The 19,465-nt window shown below is 38.6% G+C and overlaps 1 protein-coding gene across 2 annotated transcripts in view; it reads right to left on the bottom strand.

Annotated features, from left to right (window-relative positions):
• Nucleotides 1-3,088: 3,088 nt before the first annotated feature.
• Nucleotides 3,089-19,465, bottom strand: part of Dsc2 (desmocollin 2) — a 30,619-nt gene continuing 14,242 nt past the window's right edge. The window contains exons 8-17 of one of the 2 annotated variants that reach the window (XM_021214752.2): nucleotides 16,805-16,939; nucleotides 16,393-16,578; nucleotides 14,296-14,552; nucleotides 14,031-14,173; nucleotides 10,637-10,861; nucleotides 7,025-7,261; nucleotides 6,320-6,444; nucleotides 4,823-5,083; nucleotides 4,254-4,299; nucleotides 3,089-4,167 (exon numbers count right to left, since the gene is read on the bottom strand). In XM_021214752.2, coding sequence (XP_021070411.1) covers nucleotides 4,264-4,299; nucleotides 4,823-5,083; nucleotides 6,320-6,444; nucleotides 7,025-7,261; nucleotides 10,637-10,861; nucleotides 14,031-14,173; nucleotides 14,296-14,552; nucleotides 16,393-16,578; nucleotides 16,805-16,939 — 1,605 coding nt within the window. In that variant the 3' untranslated portion in view covers nucleotides 3,089-4,167; nucleotides 4,254-4,263. The remainder of the gene's footprint in view (nucleotides 4,168-4,253; nucleotides 4,300-4,822; nucleotides 5,084-6,319; nucleotides 6,445-7,024; nucleotides 7,262-10,636; nucleotides 10,862-14,030; nucleotides 14,174-14,295; nucleotides 14,553-16,392; nucleotides 16,579-16,804; nucleotides 16,940-19,465) is intronic. The other variant, XM_021214751.2, reaches the window with a different exon arrangement.

Here is a 19,465-nt window from a genome sequence, read left to right on the forward strand (position 1 = left end):
ACCTGCAGGAGAGGATGTGGGATGGTGGAGATGCTGATTCATCCTGTCTCTTCTCATGGGCTGCAGTCTTTGTGTGTACATTTTAGAAGGCCATGGTGACTGCATAAAGAAGGTGTCATATGGCTCCCGGATAATGGTTTCATGAATAAGGCTGTTTTAAAAATTCTCAGGAAGTCTGACAATGTGAGCAACAAATGTGCTGGATCAAAGGTTCTTGATTTCAAGCCTTATTTCCATGGCGTCCTTCCTTTCCATGGAAGGACGCCATGGAAATAAGGGGCTTGGGAGGGTCCCATCTGATAGGGTGGCAAAATGTTTCTCTTTTAAACAATGAAGAGTATTAGAGAGTCATTGGGGATTTCTCAGAACTGAGCACAACCTACAAGGTCCACAGACACCAAGAGTTTTGAAGGGCACAGAAGGAAAAGCATTTTATTCCAAGATGCTACAATAGTGGCTGGCCAGAATGAAGTCAGGTGCCAAGATATCAGCTTGTAGATCAGGATCAGTGGTGTCCTAAGTTTAAGACCCCAGAATGGAAAAGAAAAAAAAAAAGGATTTTTTTTTTTTTTTTTTTTTTTTTTTTAAATCTGGGGCCAAGAAAAAGGGGTGGAAACAGAGACTTGTGAGGAAGAGTATGGTCAAAGATAGATTTTATATGAGAGGATCAGGACTCAAGATTAAACCCTTATGTCAAATCTTGGAGTAACTGGAGAAATCAGGAAAGTAAAAAAGAACTGTTGTTGGGGTGGGGGTGGGGGAGTAAGAGAGAAAAAGAAGAGCAGGATACAAAGGACCTGATCAAGGAGAAAAGGGGGGCTCTAACTGGGGGGTGGGTGGGAGATAAATACAAAGGAGGGAGAGGGCAATATAACAATAAAGGTATCTGAAAAGTCATAAGAAGTAAGACTATTCACTATTTACCTTTAAAAATCTACAATACACATCAGGCGGTGGTGGTGCAGCACGCCTTTAATCCCAGCACTCAGGAGGCAGAGGCAGGCAGATTTCTGAGTTCGAGGCCAGCCTGGTCTACAGAGTGAGTTCCAGGACAGCCAGGGCTACACAGAGAAACCCTGTCTTGAAAAAACAAAAACAAAAAAAACAAAAAACAAAAACAAAAATTCTACAATACATCAAAGCCTGAGTAATAATATGTATATATAGTTTAAATAAAATTTTCTCTTCTGCACTAACAGTGCCCCATTCAAGAGCCAAAGATCATCTAACAAACACCTCAGCACCAGGAATGAAAAGCCTTCTTTTGAGTTGCTGGTCAGGGCTGTCCAAGAGACTCCCAAATCATTTCAAACTATTACTATTGTCCTTGGTTCTACCCTAGAAAAGAAAGGAAAGTCTGTATAGCTGAACACACCATGAACTTCAGAAAGGGCCTAGAGATCACAGACCTGACTCCCTGAGGACCAATTTTTACTGTACCAGAAGGTATCATACAATCTTACAAAGGAGAAAAGCAGCCTACAGTCCTATCTAGTCATGATGCCTATAAATCGCATCAGTGACCAGGATGGCCCCTTAACCCTGAGGATTGAGTAGTGGCACACATACCTTAGTGGTAACGAACTGCTATCTAATCAGACTCCTGTCCCACTAAACCAGAAAGAAAATATGCCTGGTACTGGAAACCTAACTAAATATGAAGAGCTAGCAAAGTCATGGATCTTAGAGGACAACCTATATCTATCACTCTACTAAACTAGCTTAATCCCAGCCGACAGGCTAAACATTTGTGTTCTACCCACAAATAAGTATAATCCTCACTTCTTATCGACAAAACTTCTCTTGGCAACAGAAAGCCAGAAGCAATCAAAAGGCAGAGTTGTGAAGCTCAGTCTCAAGTGGTTATGTCTACAAAACAACTCCTGAATCAGAGGCTCAGTCTTAACCCTGCCTCTCTTCTTAAAATCTCATCTACGGAAACCAAATAAACTGTTTTGTTCCCAAATTACTTTTGATAAAGGTGCTTCATCATAGCAAGAGTAACCTTAACTAAGACACAACCATACACATTATTTTTTTTTATTCAAGTGTCTTTTAAACATATAGGATAAGAATGCTAAATGTATATTCTACCTTAAGATAATAAAAATAGAGAAAATGCAAACTCGCTAATGCCCACAACACAGGAATAATGCCCAGTGTACTAATAATAATGCTACATGTATGTCTGTGGATACAGATAATCCACAGTCCCTGGAACAGAAGCTGGAAAAAGGAAGCTGGTTCTCTCCCTTAAAATCACTTTCACACACATCAGACCCAAGTAGCCAACCCACACCAGTGGCTTAAAGTAGCTTAGCTCATATTATCGTCACCACCTGCACACAACCATTTTGTACATAATTTATTAAAAATAACTCTGAGAAATATTTTTGACTAAATAATAACGGCCTCAGTGCATACATAGTTTGTGTTCAAAATTTTTCCCAATGTTTGTTCTGGAAACAATTGTTATAAGCCAACTTGGTGAATTCAAGACAGACACACAGTGAACAATCACACGTATCTAAATTGCACCAAGAATATCCATCCTAGAATGTCCATCCATCTAGGGTAAGTGCTGAGCTCAGTGGCTGAAGGGAGTGTGTCCTGTGAGCTAGAACTTGACTAGCTATGAAGTTTGCTTGTGTATAAATTTCTAAAAAATTTTAAATTGCTTGGCCCATTTCCTATATTTCATAAAATTACTATAATTACAAACTTTCTAAAACTAATTTTACAACCATGTAATTATAACTAGCCATATCATCTAAAACACTAGAGAAGTCACTATCCTAGAGATTGTTTGAGATTATTATCCTGAGACGCTTAGTCTAAACTCTATCACTACTTCCCACTTCCAGTGTCCTTGAATTAAGGATGGAAAGTGTAACTATGCTATTCTATATTAGATTGCCACAACCTACTTCTAAATACACTATTACTTCTGTCACAAAGAACATTGCTTCAAAAAGATCATGAAAGAGTCCCATAGTTGCATTGGGAAAATTAAAAGTTCTTTACTAAGGACAAAAATGAAGCAATTACAAAATAAAAAATTAAAAATCAAAACAAAAACAAACAAAAAATAAAAACAATAATGTTGCTATTACATTGAGCTTAAGAAAACCAACAATGCATATGCATACACACCAACTATTTTATGAGAAGAGACAACTTTTAGGAATATCTTGGAAGTAGACCTTTCAAATCAAACAGGAGAGAAAATGAAAAATAAAAATTAAATGAAGAAAGGATGGGAGTTTAGAACATTTGCTGATCACAGATAAAAAAACTTTTAGAAAAACAGAATACATTATAAAGAAGTTTTGAAATCTAAATTTAACTGACAAAGTTGGTACAAAAAAGATTGTGATTCAGTGTAGGATTTTACATAGAACAAAAGCTAACACCCACTGGATTAGAATTTCAAGCACACTCAATGGCTGCCTGGCAATCTACCTTTGTACTATGAAGCCAGGCCATATTACAAGAATATAACTAAAGCAAGGCACAGCATATATATAGTTTAGAATGTTTAGGAAAACAACTGTTTCCAAGCACCATATGAACAACCAGTTAATCCATTAACTAGGGATAATGGTATCTACAGTCTCCAATTGGGTTATAGTCAATAGTCTATAAATAGACTCAAATCTATTCAACTTTATTGCACTATAAGTTGGCTGCTGTCATTTTACCCAATGTAAACAGTAATGCAAATTTCTTTAAGTTTCCACCTGAGATGACATCTGGTAAAAGAGAAATAATTGAAATCCATGCACAATGGTTTTCAAGTACTAATTACAAAGTTTCTCTGTAAATGTGCATTTGCATGGAGATTCTGCAGACTGAGATGGGGGAGGGAGCCCCAAATATAACATCTTCTGTTTTTTGAAAACTCCTGGTTTACAGCAGGGAGGGCAAGGCAGTGAATCCATTAGTTTTTGTTGCCCAATTAGAAGAGGTTCACCTCTTTGCACATACTTCTGCTAATGTCCTAAATTTGGGCTCCAGATGGTCTAAAAACTCAAGCCCGTCTTCTTCCTGTAGGTCACTACAGCAACCCACGGAGCCAGCAGCTGAGCCTTTTCCCTCATAGTTGTATGTGAGGACGTAGTCTTGAGCAAGCTTCTGGTTGTCATCCTCATGACAAAACTGTACCTTCTGGTGGGGAGAAAGCACAAAATATTTTATTTTTATTATTTTAAGCACCAAAATGTACTAACAGAAAAAGAATTGCTTTGATTTACCTTTCATTGTTTAATTTTTAATCAGAGTGTGTCCTCTAATGGTTTCCTATGTGTAGAAAATGCACATGATTGGTGTGTATCATAAAATCACACTGTAAAGTCAGTATTAGCATGCTTCTAAAAGTCCTGCATGTCAGTGAGCACCCAGGGACTTGTTTTATGCGGCCACTGTTTCTGTCTTTCAAAATAATAGTAAAAGGAAAAACACCCAGATAAATTGAACCCAAACTGATATGAGCTCCATTCTTTCGGAACAGGCAAAGTGGTCGCACGTGTTGATATTGCCTTGTGCTAGATATTGGGTTGCTTAAAACAAAATTTTTCAGATGCAAAATCATAACACGAAATGATTCCCTTAAAAAATAATAAAAGCCAAATGAATATGCACGAAACTAAATGACCACATAAATCAGGACACAATTAAACCCAAATTAATTGAAAATAGTGACTTTCCAATAAATAGACTCATCATTAACTAAAAAGAGGAGTTTGCGCAAACTCTTAAGTTGGAACCGTTTGTAAAATTTAAATTACATCAACATAGTTTGGAGAACCGCTCAGAAACTTACCTCACCAAGTCGGGGCTGAGTGAAATTGTGCCACTCAGAGTAAGCGTATCTGTAGTTGTCCACCTCCACATGTCCTCCTCTGCAAGGATCCAGGGTATGGTGATGATAGCCAGTCCCTCTGTGGGAGTCCAAAGTCTGCTGCCCTCCTTTTACCATCTCAGTGGTCTCTTGCCCTCCACTTTTGACTCCAGTTCCCATGGTGGTGAAAGCTGTCTGCCCAGAAGCTCCCATAGTTTGAGTTGTCAAGCCGTTTGTGGAATACTAAAAAGGTAGTGACATGCATCAGTTAAATGCACAGTAAAAGAAAAGACAGTGAGAAAGAGCGGTCTGTGCACACACTCCCTGGATTTGATGTAGGCATCACAAGGTAAGCCTTCCAAAGACGTGGACTGGATCTGCTCTTTCTATCTGTCTTTCCAACACTGAAGATGTAGTATCTAACATAAGAAACAATTTTCCAGTGCAAATCAAAAAGATTCATGCAGATTCCACCTTTAAAGACTCCTCAACATACTGCACATGCTCTGTCCAGCCTTTAAGCACCTTGAAAGTAGCATTGCTGAGCCACAGGTATTTACTTTCCCAGTTAAACTCATGCTCTTATCAGGCAACAGAAGAAACAGAAATAATAGCAAGCTTTCTCATTCAACATTGAACATCATTCCTTCCAACTCAAATACATAGAAAAAAAATTACTATAAACCTGTATTCCTTGTAGTCTACATAAATTGAACAGTAAACCAGGCAAGAAAATACCAGAAACAACAGCACATTAGCCACCCCTCTTCTTGGTTGTGTGTTTAGATCCTGACATGTAATTAAGGTTTTTCTGCCTTGGTCTTTTTCTCAGGTATGGTTATGTCATTTGGTTTGGTTTGTCATTTGTTTGGGCATCTCCATCTTTCCTGCTCCAGCCAGCAGTCATGCATTTGGAAGATGTCTACTTGTTCTTCCTTCACAGACTGGGTTAAAAACCTCAGAGCCACGGAGCAGCCGCTGGTGTACGACTTTAGACTGTCCGCCTCAGGCTCAGTTCTAACCCACATGATAGTCAGGAAGAGTCCAATAAACTTTTTCCCACCGTGATCAAAGTCTGTAGAGATTTACTGCTGGAGCCAGGTTTAAAAAAAAAAAAAAACCCAATTATGCTGGTGATCTGTGAGTAATTAAGTGAAACACTTGAAAACATAAACAGCAGCTTAGATAGATGCTTCTAAAAATAGAGGTCTAACACTGAAGCCACAAAACATATGAAACAGAAAAAAAAGTGTGTGTATGCACTGGAGGATTGTTTTAATATCAAGTAGCACGGAATGTCCAGACTGAGACACCGCACATCCATGGGAACTAGATGCATTTTATTGACTCCCTGGATGGATGGCATTTGCTGCTAAGTGCTGTGACACCAAAAGAAGTTTGTTGAAGAAAAACGTTGGTTAGAAGGAATACTATAGGCTGAATCATCCTCTATTTGGCTTAAAAACACAGGTGACTCACGACTTTATCATCTCCAGGAGCCTCGGTGTTTGATACAATTAGGTTCTGCTGAGTTAAGTCATCGGGAAGAATTTTCTGTTGTTTGGATGCCCGGGAAACACTACAGACTAATGTAAACAGGATACCTGGAGACAGAAAGAAAGAGGGTCCTGTAAGTGTCTCATCAAATAATGTAAAACTGAGTTGATAGTGTCTGGCTTGGATAAATCATTCACTAAAGGGTACATACTAAACACCTTTCAAGAACATATGTTTGCACATGTCAAAGCATGTACAGAAGAGTGTGCCCTGAGCACTTATGCTACAAACACATACCACATAGTATATTTATACATGGAAATATATACTCTCTGACAAGACAGGAGAGTTACACCTAAGTATGTATTAAATACATGAGCTGGTGTGATGGCTCAGTAGATAAAGGTGCTTGCCACCAAAATGGATGATGTATGTTCCCTCCCACAGTCCCACATAATGGAAGGAAAGAAGAGATTCCTGAAAATTGTTCTCTGACCTTCACACAGGGGACGCTACCACCAAAATAAAATAGGTATATATAAAAAGTTTTAAATGTATATGTTAAATATATTGTGTTAAATAGAAATGTATCTATGTTCAAACCACTACCTATAAGTATTAACATTCATTATAAGAATAATTTTAAATTGCTTAAAGTCTTTGAGTTAAGCTCAAGAAAGAACTTACAAAATAGTAAGGCTATGCCCAACAGTATAGCAAGGATAGCCCATGGTCCAAGTCTCACTTCAGCATAGCCAGTCCTTTCTCCGGAGCGGAGTGTGCAGTCACTTTCAGTAATGCAGTCACATACAATGACATTCAATGTGGTGACTGAGGACAGACCAAGTCTGTCTGTAACTCGAATGGGAACTGCATAGGATCCAAAGGAAGGGTCATTCTGATAGGAAAGACGAGCTGCGGTATCTGAATAAATAAATAAAAGCAGGTGTCACAAAAGCTTCTTGAGCAAACCTGGCCAGTTATCAAACAGATATCCACTTCCCCACAAATGGACACTCATAGGTTATCCGGAACGCTGGGATCCTTCCTGAAGCTGTAGCTGATATGAAAGCCTCTGACCCACAGCCAACCTGACGGGATTTTAAAGTCATCTAGAGGCATGTGTCTTGGGGCATTCACAGAGAGATTTAAATGGGGAGGGAAGACCCACTTTGAAAGCAGTGTCCCCTGGGCTGAAGCTGAACATCAGCCTTAATGGCTCCTGACTCCTGACTGGGGATGGAATGTGAGCAGCCCCCTGGAGCTCCAGCTGCAAGGCCTTCCCCACGGTGAGCTACCTCTTTATTAAAGACCTTTGATTCTTGTAATAAAGTATTTTTTATCTGTTCCTAAACAAATCCTTGCTACCATAACTAATAAACTTGGTAAGAGGTTAGTCTTTGTCCTATCTTTAATCTAGTCACTTAAACCTATCACTCTAGATTCCCCTTCATGTGTCAGAGACACAGACACATGTGTCACAGAGTCAGCCATCTGAAATTTGGGTTTCATAAAATGTGCCAAATGGACATGGATACTTGTGGTTTATCAACAAGAACTGGCTCTGACAGCTTGGAACACATAATAGGCAGGTCATAAGCATACCAAAGGAACTTGATCTTATGGTCCAATAGGACACTTGGACCAACTAAATTTTCTTGTTGCTGTATTGATGTTTTTTTTTTTTTTTTTTTTTAGATCAAAACTAGAAAATATATAGATCAAATGCTGGTAGGATCTAGGACTCAGAGCAAATGATGTAATGTGATGCTCACTGTAGATGGCCACAAGCCATAGAATAATCACTGTGTTACTTAATTTCCCAATGAGGTGTGCTCATTTTCTGTGTAGTATTTGAAGTTCCCAATGTGAAATTGGCTTCCTAGAACAACACAACAAAAAGCACAGAGCTGGCATTTCAATAGAAACCACAGTTACCAATTCAATGAATTGTCTAAGACACAATCATGAGTCCAAAAACAAAACTAGGAGTAAGTCATATTCTATGTCTTTCACTATCTTGTTGATTTCTATGTTCATAGCAGCCTTATTTATAATAGCCAGAAGCTGGAAAGAACCCAGATGTCCCTCAATAGAGGAATGGATACAGAAACTGTGGTACATTTACACAATGGAGTACTACTCAGCCATTAAAAACAATGAATTTATGAAATTCTTGGGCAAATGGATGTATTTGGAGGATATCATCCTTAGTGAGGTAACCCAATCACAAAAGAAGTCACAAGATATGTACTCACTGATAAGCGGATATTAGCCCAGAAACTTGGAATATCCAAGACACATTAAGGAAAACAGAAGAAAATCAAGAAGGATGACCATTTGTGGATACTTCATTCCTCCTTAGAATAAGGAACATAACTCTCATGAAAGGTTATAGGTACAGAGACAAAATTTAGAGCTAAGATGAAAGGATGGACTATCCAGAGAGTACCCCTTTCGGGAGTCCATCNCATCATCAGCCACCAAACCTAGATACTAATGCTCATGCCAGCAAGATACTGCTGAAGGGACCCTGATATTGCGGCCTCTTGTGAGGCTATGCCAGTGCCTGGTAAACACCGAAATGGATGCTCACAGCCAGCTACTGGATGGAACACAGGGTCCCCAATGGAGGAACTAGAGAAAGTACCCAAATACCTGAAGGGGGCTGCAACCCTGTAGGTGGAACAACAACAGGAACTAACCAGTACCCCCGGGGTTTGTGTTTCTAGCTGCATATGTAGCAGAAGATGACCTAATCGGCCATCAGTGGGAATAGAGGCTCCTTGGTCTTCCAAACTCTATATGACCTAGCACAAGGCAAGGCCTGGGCCAAGTAGTGGGAGTGGGTGGGTAGGGGAACAGAGGTGGGGGGAGGGGTATGGGAAACTTTTGGGATAGCATTTGAAATGTAAATAAAGAAAATAATAATAAAAAAAAAAAAAAAAGAAAGAAATAATCCAGTTTTCCACATGGGTAAACCAATGCTCCAAGAGAATAAATATCATTGTCAGACTTATGTAACAACTGGTATATCCAGCTCTCGACATGAAACCCATACTTCAAGACTTCTGTTGGTACATTCTTCTTACCCTGGCATTTATCAAGCTTCCACAAGTGTTCATGGATTTATATTTTTAAAATAAGAAAATATAGAACTAGCTTACATCTCAGTTAAAGAACACATGGCCAGCATGTACAGGACCTTGGGTTCAATTCTTAAACCCAAGAATTAAGTGCTTGTGTCAGAGACAAAATGACTTACAAGCCTTCTGACAAGAACATTTTGGGCAAATATTATTTAGTTAAAGAGAATTGTTCAAAATCCCACATTTTCTGTTAATGGCATTTAAACTGAAATACTATGACCTTAAACAAATAGGAGAGACAAAAATACGAGAATAAAGTTATCTTTTTTAAAGAAAGAACAAATAAAATCTCGTCCCTCTTCCCCAAGACACACAAGAGTGTTGTTTTAAAATCTGTGGATCTTGTCAGCACAGATCATCATGGTTTAAGACAGGCTGCCTTAGCTTGCACTTTTATGGCAGGAAACTGAGGCACTGCCACTGAAAGCATGGGGTTTAAAACATTTAGTGATATTTCAAGTCACCCAAAGGTGAGTGCTCTTCTTGAGTTAGGAGCTACGAGGCCATGACCTCCCAGTCCGCTACAGTGTGTACAAGAGACTAGAGTTAAGTGCTTGAGTCAATGTGATGCAGTGTGGCAATGGAGAAAAGCCACTTTAAGTTCAGCCATTCTTGTCACAATAGGTCCCTAATGGACTACAGTCAACTGGGAACCAAAGTGTGTAAGATTCCCTAGGAGAACACAGGAGATACAAAACATCGGGACACCAGCATGGTGTGAGAGAAAAGCTGAGGGACGTCGGGATCTCTGAAAGATACAGATACCCCCGCAAGGACTTACTGTCCCAGCTTCTTGGCAGGACACAGTTCCAAAACATCCATGCAGGTGAGTGCTTGTATATGAATGCAAATTTAAGGAATATCTCAGGAGTCTCTGATATCATCGACAGCAAACACTGGAGGGGCTTACTGCCCATTATACCAAAATTTGTACCTTCTTAAATGGTTCTCTTACAATGAATTTTTCTCTTATTTTCCAAGATACACACACAGACACAGGTACAGACACAGACACACATAGACACAGACACACACAGGGAGAGGGGATGGAGAGAGAGAGAGAGAGAGAGAGAGAGAGAGAGAGAGAGAGAGAGAGAGAGAGAGAGAATACTGATGTTGAAAAGGAAAAGCAATATTTGAAAGCACATACCATTGATTCTTGTCAGCCTCCACATCCTCTGTACTTCTGAATCAGAACTCTCCAAACTGAAATCAAATGGTGGGCCATTCACTGGCTCATCGGGATCAACCGCAACAATTTCAGCAGAGGACATGGTAGCCTTGCATATCACCACTGTCTGCTTGGGTATGAATGGGCCATTGTCATTCACATCTTCAAGTATGATTCCTAGAGTTCCAGTACAGCTTCTCCCATCTAGACATAGAACATTAAGAACACATTTTTTTCATTCTTTTATTTTTTGCTAGGAAATCCTACATTGAAAATTAATATCTATATTTAATAATCACTTATAATGCATAGGTTACTGCAACAAATACAGCCATGAGCAACAACGCTGGGAACACTAAAAGAAAAACCTTATTGCTTCCAAGTGGATTGATTACACATATAATAACTGCCACTTAGATATTTTCATCTTTTCACTAGATCATGCTCACTAGGCATGAAAAATGTTGACAGAGAAGTTTTAGTTGATTTTGAAGAGACAAAGACAATGTATAGAAGGAGTATAAATACTAAGTTTAAAAGTGTGGGCAGCATGTCAAACATACCAGTGATGTGGAGAAAAATGGAGAAGGCAGGAGGTGGGAGCTAATAGGCAAGAACTAAGAACCCCTGAAGGCTAGACTAGAGAACTTATGAATGCTAGACTACAGAACTGGACTAGAGTTTGGCATACATGCTTAGGTTTTGGAAGAAGGAAGTTGAATAGTAGAAGATATATATTTAGAAAATTTAACCCCAAATGGTTCAAGGGTAGAGAGACATTTCCAAATGTAGAAATTATCGCTATGGGTATAGCCTCATAAATAGCCTGTCAACTATAGACTAAATAAATGGAACTTAGGGCTGTGGGTGTAACTTCTGTAATTAACCTGTCACTCATATGTGTAAATCCTTCTGATAACTCTAAACAGGGCACTGCATCAGGAAGTCTGGGGCATACAAAAATGGAGCAATCACAGGGGAAGGAGGTTATGAAGTTTAAAGCCAAGCATGAAACTAGGAGTCCTGTCTAAACCATTTGCTCTTTCCACATGTTAAGGAGGATTTGGACACTACAGATGGAGGAAAAGGAAAAACAAAAACCTCACCACCAGAGCTCGACAGCGTGTCTTATATGCAGCTGCCAATCTAAGCAAATGGAAACTAAGCTTGCCTGGGAACCAAAACTTTAGTTAAGGCCCCTCTGTCACAGGGGCTGGCTCTTGGTAGTTCTAGAGCCATCACAGGCTATACACACCAGGCAACCACGCTAAGAACTGCTCTGAATCACAGACCAGACATGTATGTGAAGGTCACTACAAAAATGCCTTCCAGTTAAAATAGAGTAAGGAAGGAGGGGAGACTCCAAAGGTGGAGTCGATTAGATGCCCCTTGTTAATGCTAGGATAGGTCCTAATGAGTAGTGTTAACAGAAACAACAAAATCACCAGTTGGAAGATGCATTTACTCTACATGAGAGCTTTGACACAAGCACATGTAAGATCTTCAAGGACACAAAGAAGGTGATTTGTTAAACAGAAATTAAATCACACCTCAAATCCTGGTTAAAAAAAAAAAATCAAACAGCAAAAATTCATCTAATACATATTCTAGAAGAGGAAGGATCAATCAACAAAGAAACAATATTTGAGAAGATTCACTTCTAAGAGTGGTTGAGTTAACTCAGAAAGAGTTGTGACATCTAAATCATCTTCCAATATCACTTATAAAATTCAATTTTGCTGGTTAGAGCATAAGAGTTATGTTTCTTATAACTGCATATTTAAATTTAATGCAAATGTACTAAACTCAATTAGAGCTTTTGTTTTTCAAGATCTTTTTGAAAGTATCTCAGGTAGCCCAGGTTATCCTCTAATCTACTGTGTAATTGAGGTTGCCCTTGAATTAACTCTATTGTCTCCAATATCCAAGTACTGTAATTGTCGGGATGCACCACACCCAAAGAAATATATCTTATAACAAAATTATACTTCACACACTAAATAGGTCTTATATACACAATCACTGGGCTCATATTTTTTTTGAATTTTCAAGATGTACAAAATATAATTTTATAGTTTAGGTTCTTATATGGTGTGGGGTTAGTTTACCTGTCAGCTTGTCAGGAGTAGAATCACATTGGCCTGTGGGCATGTCTGTGCAGAGGGGCTTTGTGGGGTGGTCCTGATTGTCTTAACTGAGGTGAGTATACCCAGCCACTAAGTAACAGCATCAACCCTGGACGTTGAGCCCTGGGCTGCAGCGGAGTAGAGAGAGGTCACTGAGCACTAGATGCATATGCTCTCCTGCTCTCATGCTCTTCACTGTGGATGTGACGACCTGCTTCAAGTGTCTGCCCTCACTTGCCTGGAATGATGGACTACAACCTGGACACGTGAATTTAAAAAGTCCCTTTCTCTTCCATGTTGCTTTCCATAAGGTCATTCATTTCACCATAGCAACAGAAACCAAAGTGAACCTATGTGAACTGACATTTGACTTCTTTCATTTTACAACACACCAATAACTGTGACTGATTCCTTTTATACAATGCTTAATTCAGACCCCAAGTATACTGTTGGTTTCCAGTAAAATGTTATGTTTTCTAAGTGTACTATGTAACTAAATACCTCCTCCTTCTTATGAACATTCCTGAGTGTTGCAAGATAAATTAATACAACTTTCTAAAGTAGATTTCCCACTTTTTAAGGACTATCATTAATATAACTGTTTCTTATACCAAATTGGTTTTTCTTTTAATTTTTTTAGAATGTGTTTAATTATTATTAGCAACAATAGAGGTCAAAAGACAACTTGCAGAAGTCCATTCTCTCCTTGTGTCTGAGAATCAAGCTCAAGTCTTCAGGTTTGGTAGCAAGGACCTCAACCAGCTGAGTCTTCTCATTGGCCCCATCTTAGATGATGTTATCTTATAGTTGCATCTAATACTAAAGAGTCTGCAGCTGATGGGTTAATAAATGACAGCACACTTCTAATTACATGTTATGCTGAGGGAAATTAAATTAACACTATATGAAGCCTGTTTTAAAACTATGTGTTTGGTAGGCTGGGCATGATGGCAAAACTTTAGTCTCAGCACTTGGAGACAGAAGAAGACAGATCTCTATGAGTTCAAGGCAAATATGTTATAATAAAGAGGTCCCAACTGGCCAGGATTGCACAGTGAGGTCTTGTCTCAAAAGATGAACAGGTATTTTGTTGGGCTGGGTACAGGGCTTGTTAGCAGGGTATTTTGTGTTACATCTGAAAGGCCTGATCCCATGCACTATGACCTTAAAAATATGTAATTTACTTCAAAACTGAGGAAGCATACAATCGAAAATGGAGGTAGCTATCTTAAAAACGGATTTCTTACCTGCATCTAATGCAAGGACTGTAATATTGTAGATGCCATTTCTGACGGTCTCAGTCTCTCGATCCAGCGCTCGGAAAATGGCGATTGATCCTGAATCTTCATTAACAGTGACCCACCCTCTTGGGTCACTTAACTTCCTGTACCTGTTAACCACAGTGAAAGAACACCACAAGAAATATCATGAGTCAAATTGTAAAACCAATAACGAGAGTTATGGACTTTTCTAGCATTGTAAATTCTAGAGTAACAAGAACACAACAAATACCTTATGCCATTGCTGCTTCTGGTCTCTGGGTCATATGCCTTATATCCATTGTTTCTAGTACCAACGGGTACATTTTCTTGAATCCTCACAGTTTGCGTTGGAGGGATACACTCGGGGCCCTCATCTTGATTTGTTACAGTGACAGTCACTGTGGCTGTGCTTATGGGGGACTTGGAGCTAGTCTCTCTAGTGTATGGAGCTTCATTAACGACGCCAATTTGCAGGGTCACCTGTTGCCGTTCTTCATAGTCCAGAGGCTACAGGAAATGTGGAGATGATCAGGTGGTGAAGGGCATTACATGAAGGACTTGCTGATTTGAAAATATTTAGGACCAGATTGGGAACAGACATGAGAACATTAAACACAGGCCTGCACTGTGGGGGAGCTTTCAATGAATCCAGTGTTTGGATGCAGCTGGCAACAAACAACAAATTTCCCTCAAAAGAAAACTGAAAATGAAAGGGATCACAGATAAGGCTCTAGCTAACACTCAATAACGTAGATGCTCAATGTAAGTTCCAATTTCAGGTATGGATTGTAACAGTTATTTTACACTCGTTATTTTAAATCGCTTGTCTTAGAGTCTAACAAGGATGGTTATGTGCCCTGAATTTGGACATCAAAAACTAGGTCAAATATTTAAGTTTTTTTGTTTTGTTTTGTTTTGTTTTGTTTTTAAGTCTTGTGAGCCCAAGATTGGCCAAAGATGACATTAACTTCTTTTCCTCTTGACTCCACCTCCCAAAGGCTGGGTTTCAAGGCTGTGTACCACCTTGCCCACTTTAGGTTGGTTTAGAACTTAAATCAAGGACCTTGTGTGTGCTAGACCAGCATGCTACTGTAGCTCCAGGCCTATAAAACATTTAGGAGTGGTATGGGGATGTGACAGCCGCCCTACAGGGGAGGCACTGTGTTAATACCTGCTCAGAAAGAAACTGCTCTATCCTAATCATTAAACACTTCTCTGGGAGTGCTCAGACCAGTGTAATAATTTGCATATAATTTAGCCCTGTGATGGTTAAAGAACCAGGCACTCCTTAAGGGCCATTGACCTTTGCCCTGGAATACTTGTGAGATCCCACTGGTCTTCAGATGAGATAAGAGTAGGATAATGGTGTTCCTGCTGTGAGATACTTAACTGCTTGATTTTGCTTTTGTAAACTCCCCAAGTTGCTCTTGCATTTTGCTCTTGCATTTTGCAACTTTGCAACCTCTTGCATTTTGCTCCCCTTCTTTTCTCTTCTGTAAACTCTTCAAGCTGTGGGATTCCATAGATACCTGTAGGTCCACCTTTATAAACTCTACCTTTAGCTCCCTTTGGCAGGGCATGATGCTGTTTAAAGATGCTGTCCTTCTACTAGCCTGAAGAATAAATTCAGTTAATCTAAATTTTGAACTGAGTCTAAGTCTTTGGATTTGAACACAACAGGGAAGGAACAAGGATATAGAAAGCTTAAAGACACTATTTGTTCCTTTTTTAAATCTCTTCATCCATGGGCGATGGAAAGTATGCTTTATTATGCCTGGTTAGGGAGGTGATAAGGACAGTTGACCAAAAAAAAAAAAAAANAAACAAACAAACAAACAAAAAAAACGATCCAGGGATAAAGGCTGGTTAGGGTAGTGTGGGACAGCTGTGAGGTCATATTTTTGATTAATGATTGATGTGGGAGGACCCAGCACATTGTGGGTGGTGCCACCCCTAAGAAGCTGTTAAAGTATCTAAGAAACAAAACCAAGCAAGCAAAGAGAACAAATCAATAAACAGTGTCCTTCCATGACCTCTGTTTCAGTTCCTGCCTTGAGTTCCTATGCTTTCTTTGAACTGTGATATGGAAGTACAAGCAAATATGAATAAGAAAGTTTTCTCCCCACGATACTTTTGTTTGTGATACTTTATCACAGCTATAGAAAGCAAACTAACAGTTACACAAAATGAATATGTTCATTTCACTTAATATATATAAATGAAATAGTATTTATAATTACCTAAATTATATATTTTATGCTTCCATTTACCATAATATCTTTCTTCCCATTAAATCTTTGCCTGCTATTATATGTTACAAACATCCAATTTAATAATGAATTCTTACCTTAATCACACACAAAATGCCTTCATTGGTTTTAGGATCTGTTACGATTTTAAAATTTCCATTTTCATTGCCCTTCAAAATGGTGTAATTAGCTCTCCAATTAGGTGAGTTAATTAAATCTTTATCCTGAACAGTAAGACGTAAGATTTCCACATTAACTGTATTTTCTTCCACTGATGTCACATACTAGAAGTAAGAAGAATAGAGCTTCATTAATTGAGCCTCACAAAATAAGATTACCATGTGAAATAAGCCTCATTCTTGCAATTTTCAAAGTACCATGTTCTCATGTTTAAACCTACAGGTCATCGTGATCATTTTGTGTTAATCCATGAGGCACAGAAAGGGATACACAGGCTTTAAAACTAACACCAAGCCAAGCATTTCTCTCTAGTAAACAACACACACTTACCGAAGTGCGAGTGAACGTTGGCAAGTTGTCATTCACATCTCCAATAGTAATGATGCACTTTGCTGTTGTGTGCAAACCAAAATACTGGCCATCCATATCCTGGACTTTTATTAGCAACTGGTACTTGTCAATTAACTGAAAGCAACAAAAATGTAACTATTAGGTAAAAGAGCATCGTTATAAATGAATTCTTGACTTCTACTCTGTAACTTGTCTTGCACTAGTAATTTCGAAGAACATTGTTCTATTTCACAGCATTTACATCTAGAAAAAATATATCACTCTAATCATGTATGATCAATATATGAAAACTGAGTCATTTCTCAAAGGGAAAGTGCTTTCAACTCAATATATAATCAGTTAGCTTTAGGAACTTTCTTTTTTTTTTTTTTTTTTTTGGTTTTTCGAGACAGGGTTTCTCTGTATAGGCCTGGCTGTCCTGGAACTCACTTTGTAGACCAGGCTGGCCTCGAACTCAGAAATCCGCCTGCCTCTGCCTGCCAAGTGCTGGGATTAAAGGCGTGCGCCACCACGCCCAGCAGGAACTTTCAAGAGGAAGAAAAACACTGTAGTCATGGGTACTTATGTTAGTTTCCACAGCAATGCAGATGTTTTATGTCCCGTCCAAAGTACATGTTTATATTCAAAACTACTATAACTAAAATGTCTGCTTGTGGGGCTGGTGAGATGGCTCAGCGGGTAAGAGCACCCGACTGCTCTTCTGAAGGTCCTGAGTTCAAATCCCAGCAACCACATGGTGGCTCACAACCATCCATAACAAGATCTGACGCCCTCTTCTGGTGTGTCTGAAGACAGCTACAGTGTACTTACATATAATAAATAAATAAATCTTTTAAAAAAAAAATGTCTGCTTGTCTCCTTTTCAGCCATCTTCTTACCATAATTTCAGCCTCTGCTAATCCTTCCTGCCTTCACCCATTAACTAACTAAAATAAAACTGGAGTGCTAAGGTTTATGTTACACACAGGCACCTTTCGAAGCCCTTGTCTTCCTCACAACTTCTTTCATAAGCAGGCCTGAAGGACTCCCAACTTTTTTACCTGCCTACCCGTACGAAACTCATGTTACCGTCTTTCAGAAGGGCTGCATGTGTCCTTTGCAGCAAAGGACACTGAGATTATCGAAAATAGTTGACTGAGAAAGCAAAGAAATTCCTAAAATACAGATTTGTATTATCCACAGTCAAAAGAGAAGCGCCACTATTTAAGAAGGCCGAAGCTATGTGTGCAAACTGGAATCCCAAGTTTAAAAGCTTATTGCCAAGCACTGCAGTAAATTCTTTCATGTGTCCAGTGTTTGGTACCAACTTTATCATCAATATTTATGGACTTTGTTGAGATTCATTATCATTATTTATTATCATGTGTGTATGTGGGTGCTTGTGTGAGGGTGGATGGTCAGAGAGTCAAAAAGAGTGTCAATCCCCTGGGGTTGGTGTTATGAGCAGTTGATATGGGTTAGGTTCCCAGCACAACATGTTTACATATCTACTCTTAACAAATGAGCCATATCTCCATCTCATCCAAGTGTTCATTAAAGGGTTTGGTTTGGAAGCTCAACAAGCCATTCTGATCTTAATTCTTTTTAGTTTGTTTTTATTCCAAAGGGCACTATTTATACATGAAAGGGACCTGGAATTATTCAGAGAACATTTACAAAACATTTTGTTAAATCACTTTATTAAGCAACTATTAAGCAACTATTTGTTGTCAATAACAACTTTGGATAACTTGTATCAAGAAGGTATAAAGGTATTTAAGATATTTAAAGAAGGAAAAACAAGATAGCTTGATATTGTTTAATTATTTACCAGTGTTTGAAAGTTTGGAGTCTCAGAAAGTATATCTACTAGAAAGATTTTTTAAAAGATTTTGTTTTATTTATTTAAATTTTATGTGTGTATACCTAAGTGTATGTAAGTGCAACACATTTAGATATATATGCATATATATGTACATATGTGTGTGTGTGTGTGTGTATGTATGTATGTATGTATGTATGTATATGGGAAAAAGCTTGCCAACAAGTTAAATTTTACACACACTGCATCTAAGGTGCATTTCAGATGTCTAGGCAGAAAAGGATTTGAGCAGTGATATAAAATTGGAATCAAAAGCTATGGATGTAAATATATTTTATCTACATAAGGGGAAGAACCTAAACAGACTTTGAAGTATGTTTTTCACTTTAAAAGTTAAAACGTGGATAACATATTTCCGCCCATCTTAAGAAAGTTCATTAGATGCTCCCTTGTTTAAATACTACAAATATACATCTATGAAAATGTTGATTTCATAAAAGATAAAATTCAGGAGAGAATGATCTAGATATTCTAAATTAGCATGCCAGGAGGTTACTTAATGGCCTTCATTTGCACAATGAAGACAATAAATTTCTGGCAAAGTTGGGAAGCAATCATACTTTCCAGAAACACGCACAGAGGTGATGCCCAGAGACAGCTGGCATAAGCACCCCTCATCGAAAGGGTCTGGAGACCAGAAATTTTTCAGGGGTTTACAGATTTTAGGAAACTTGGATCCACATCACAGAATATCTTGGTGACAGGCCCACATTAAGACACAAATTGTATGTTACACTTACACCCACTACACAAAGCTCAAAGGTGATTTTATACTATAT

This window comes from Mus pahari, chromosome 15, assembly GCF_900095145.1.
Source record: "Mus pahari chromosome 15, PAHARI_EIJ_v1.1, whole genome shotgun sequence".
Taxonomy (NCBI): Eukaryota; Metazoa; Chordata; class Mammalia; order Rodentia; family Muridae; genus Mus; species Mus pahari.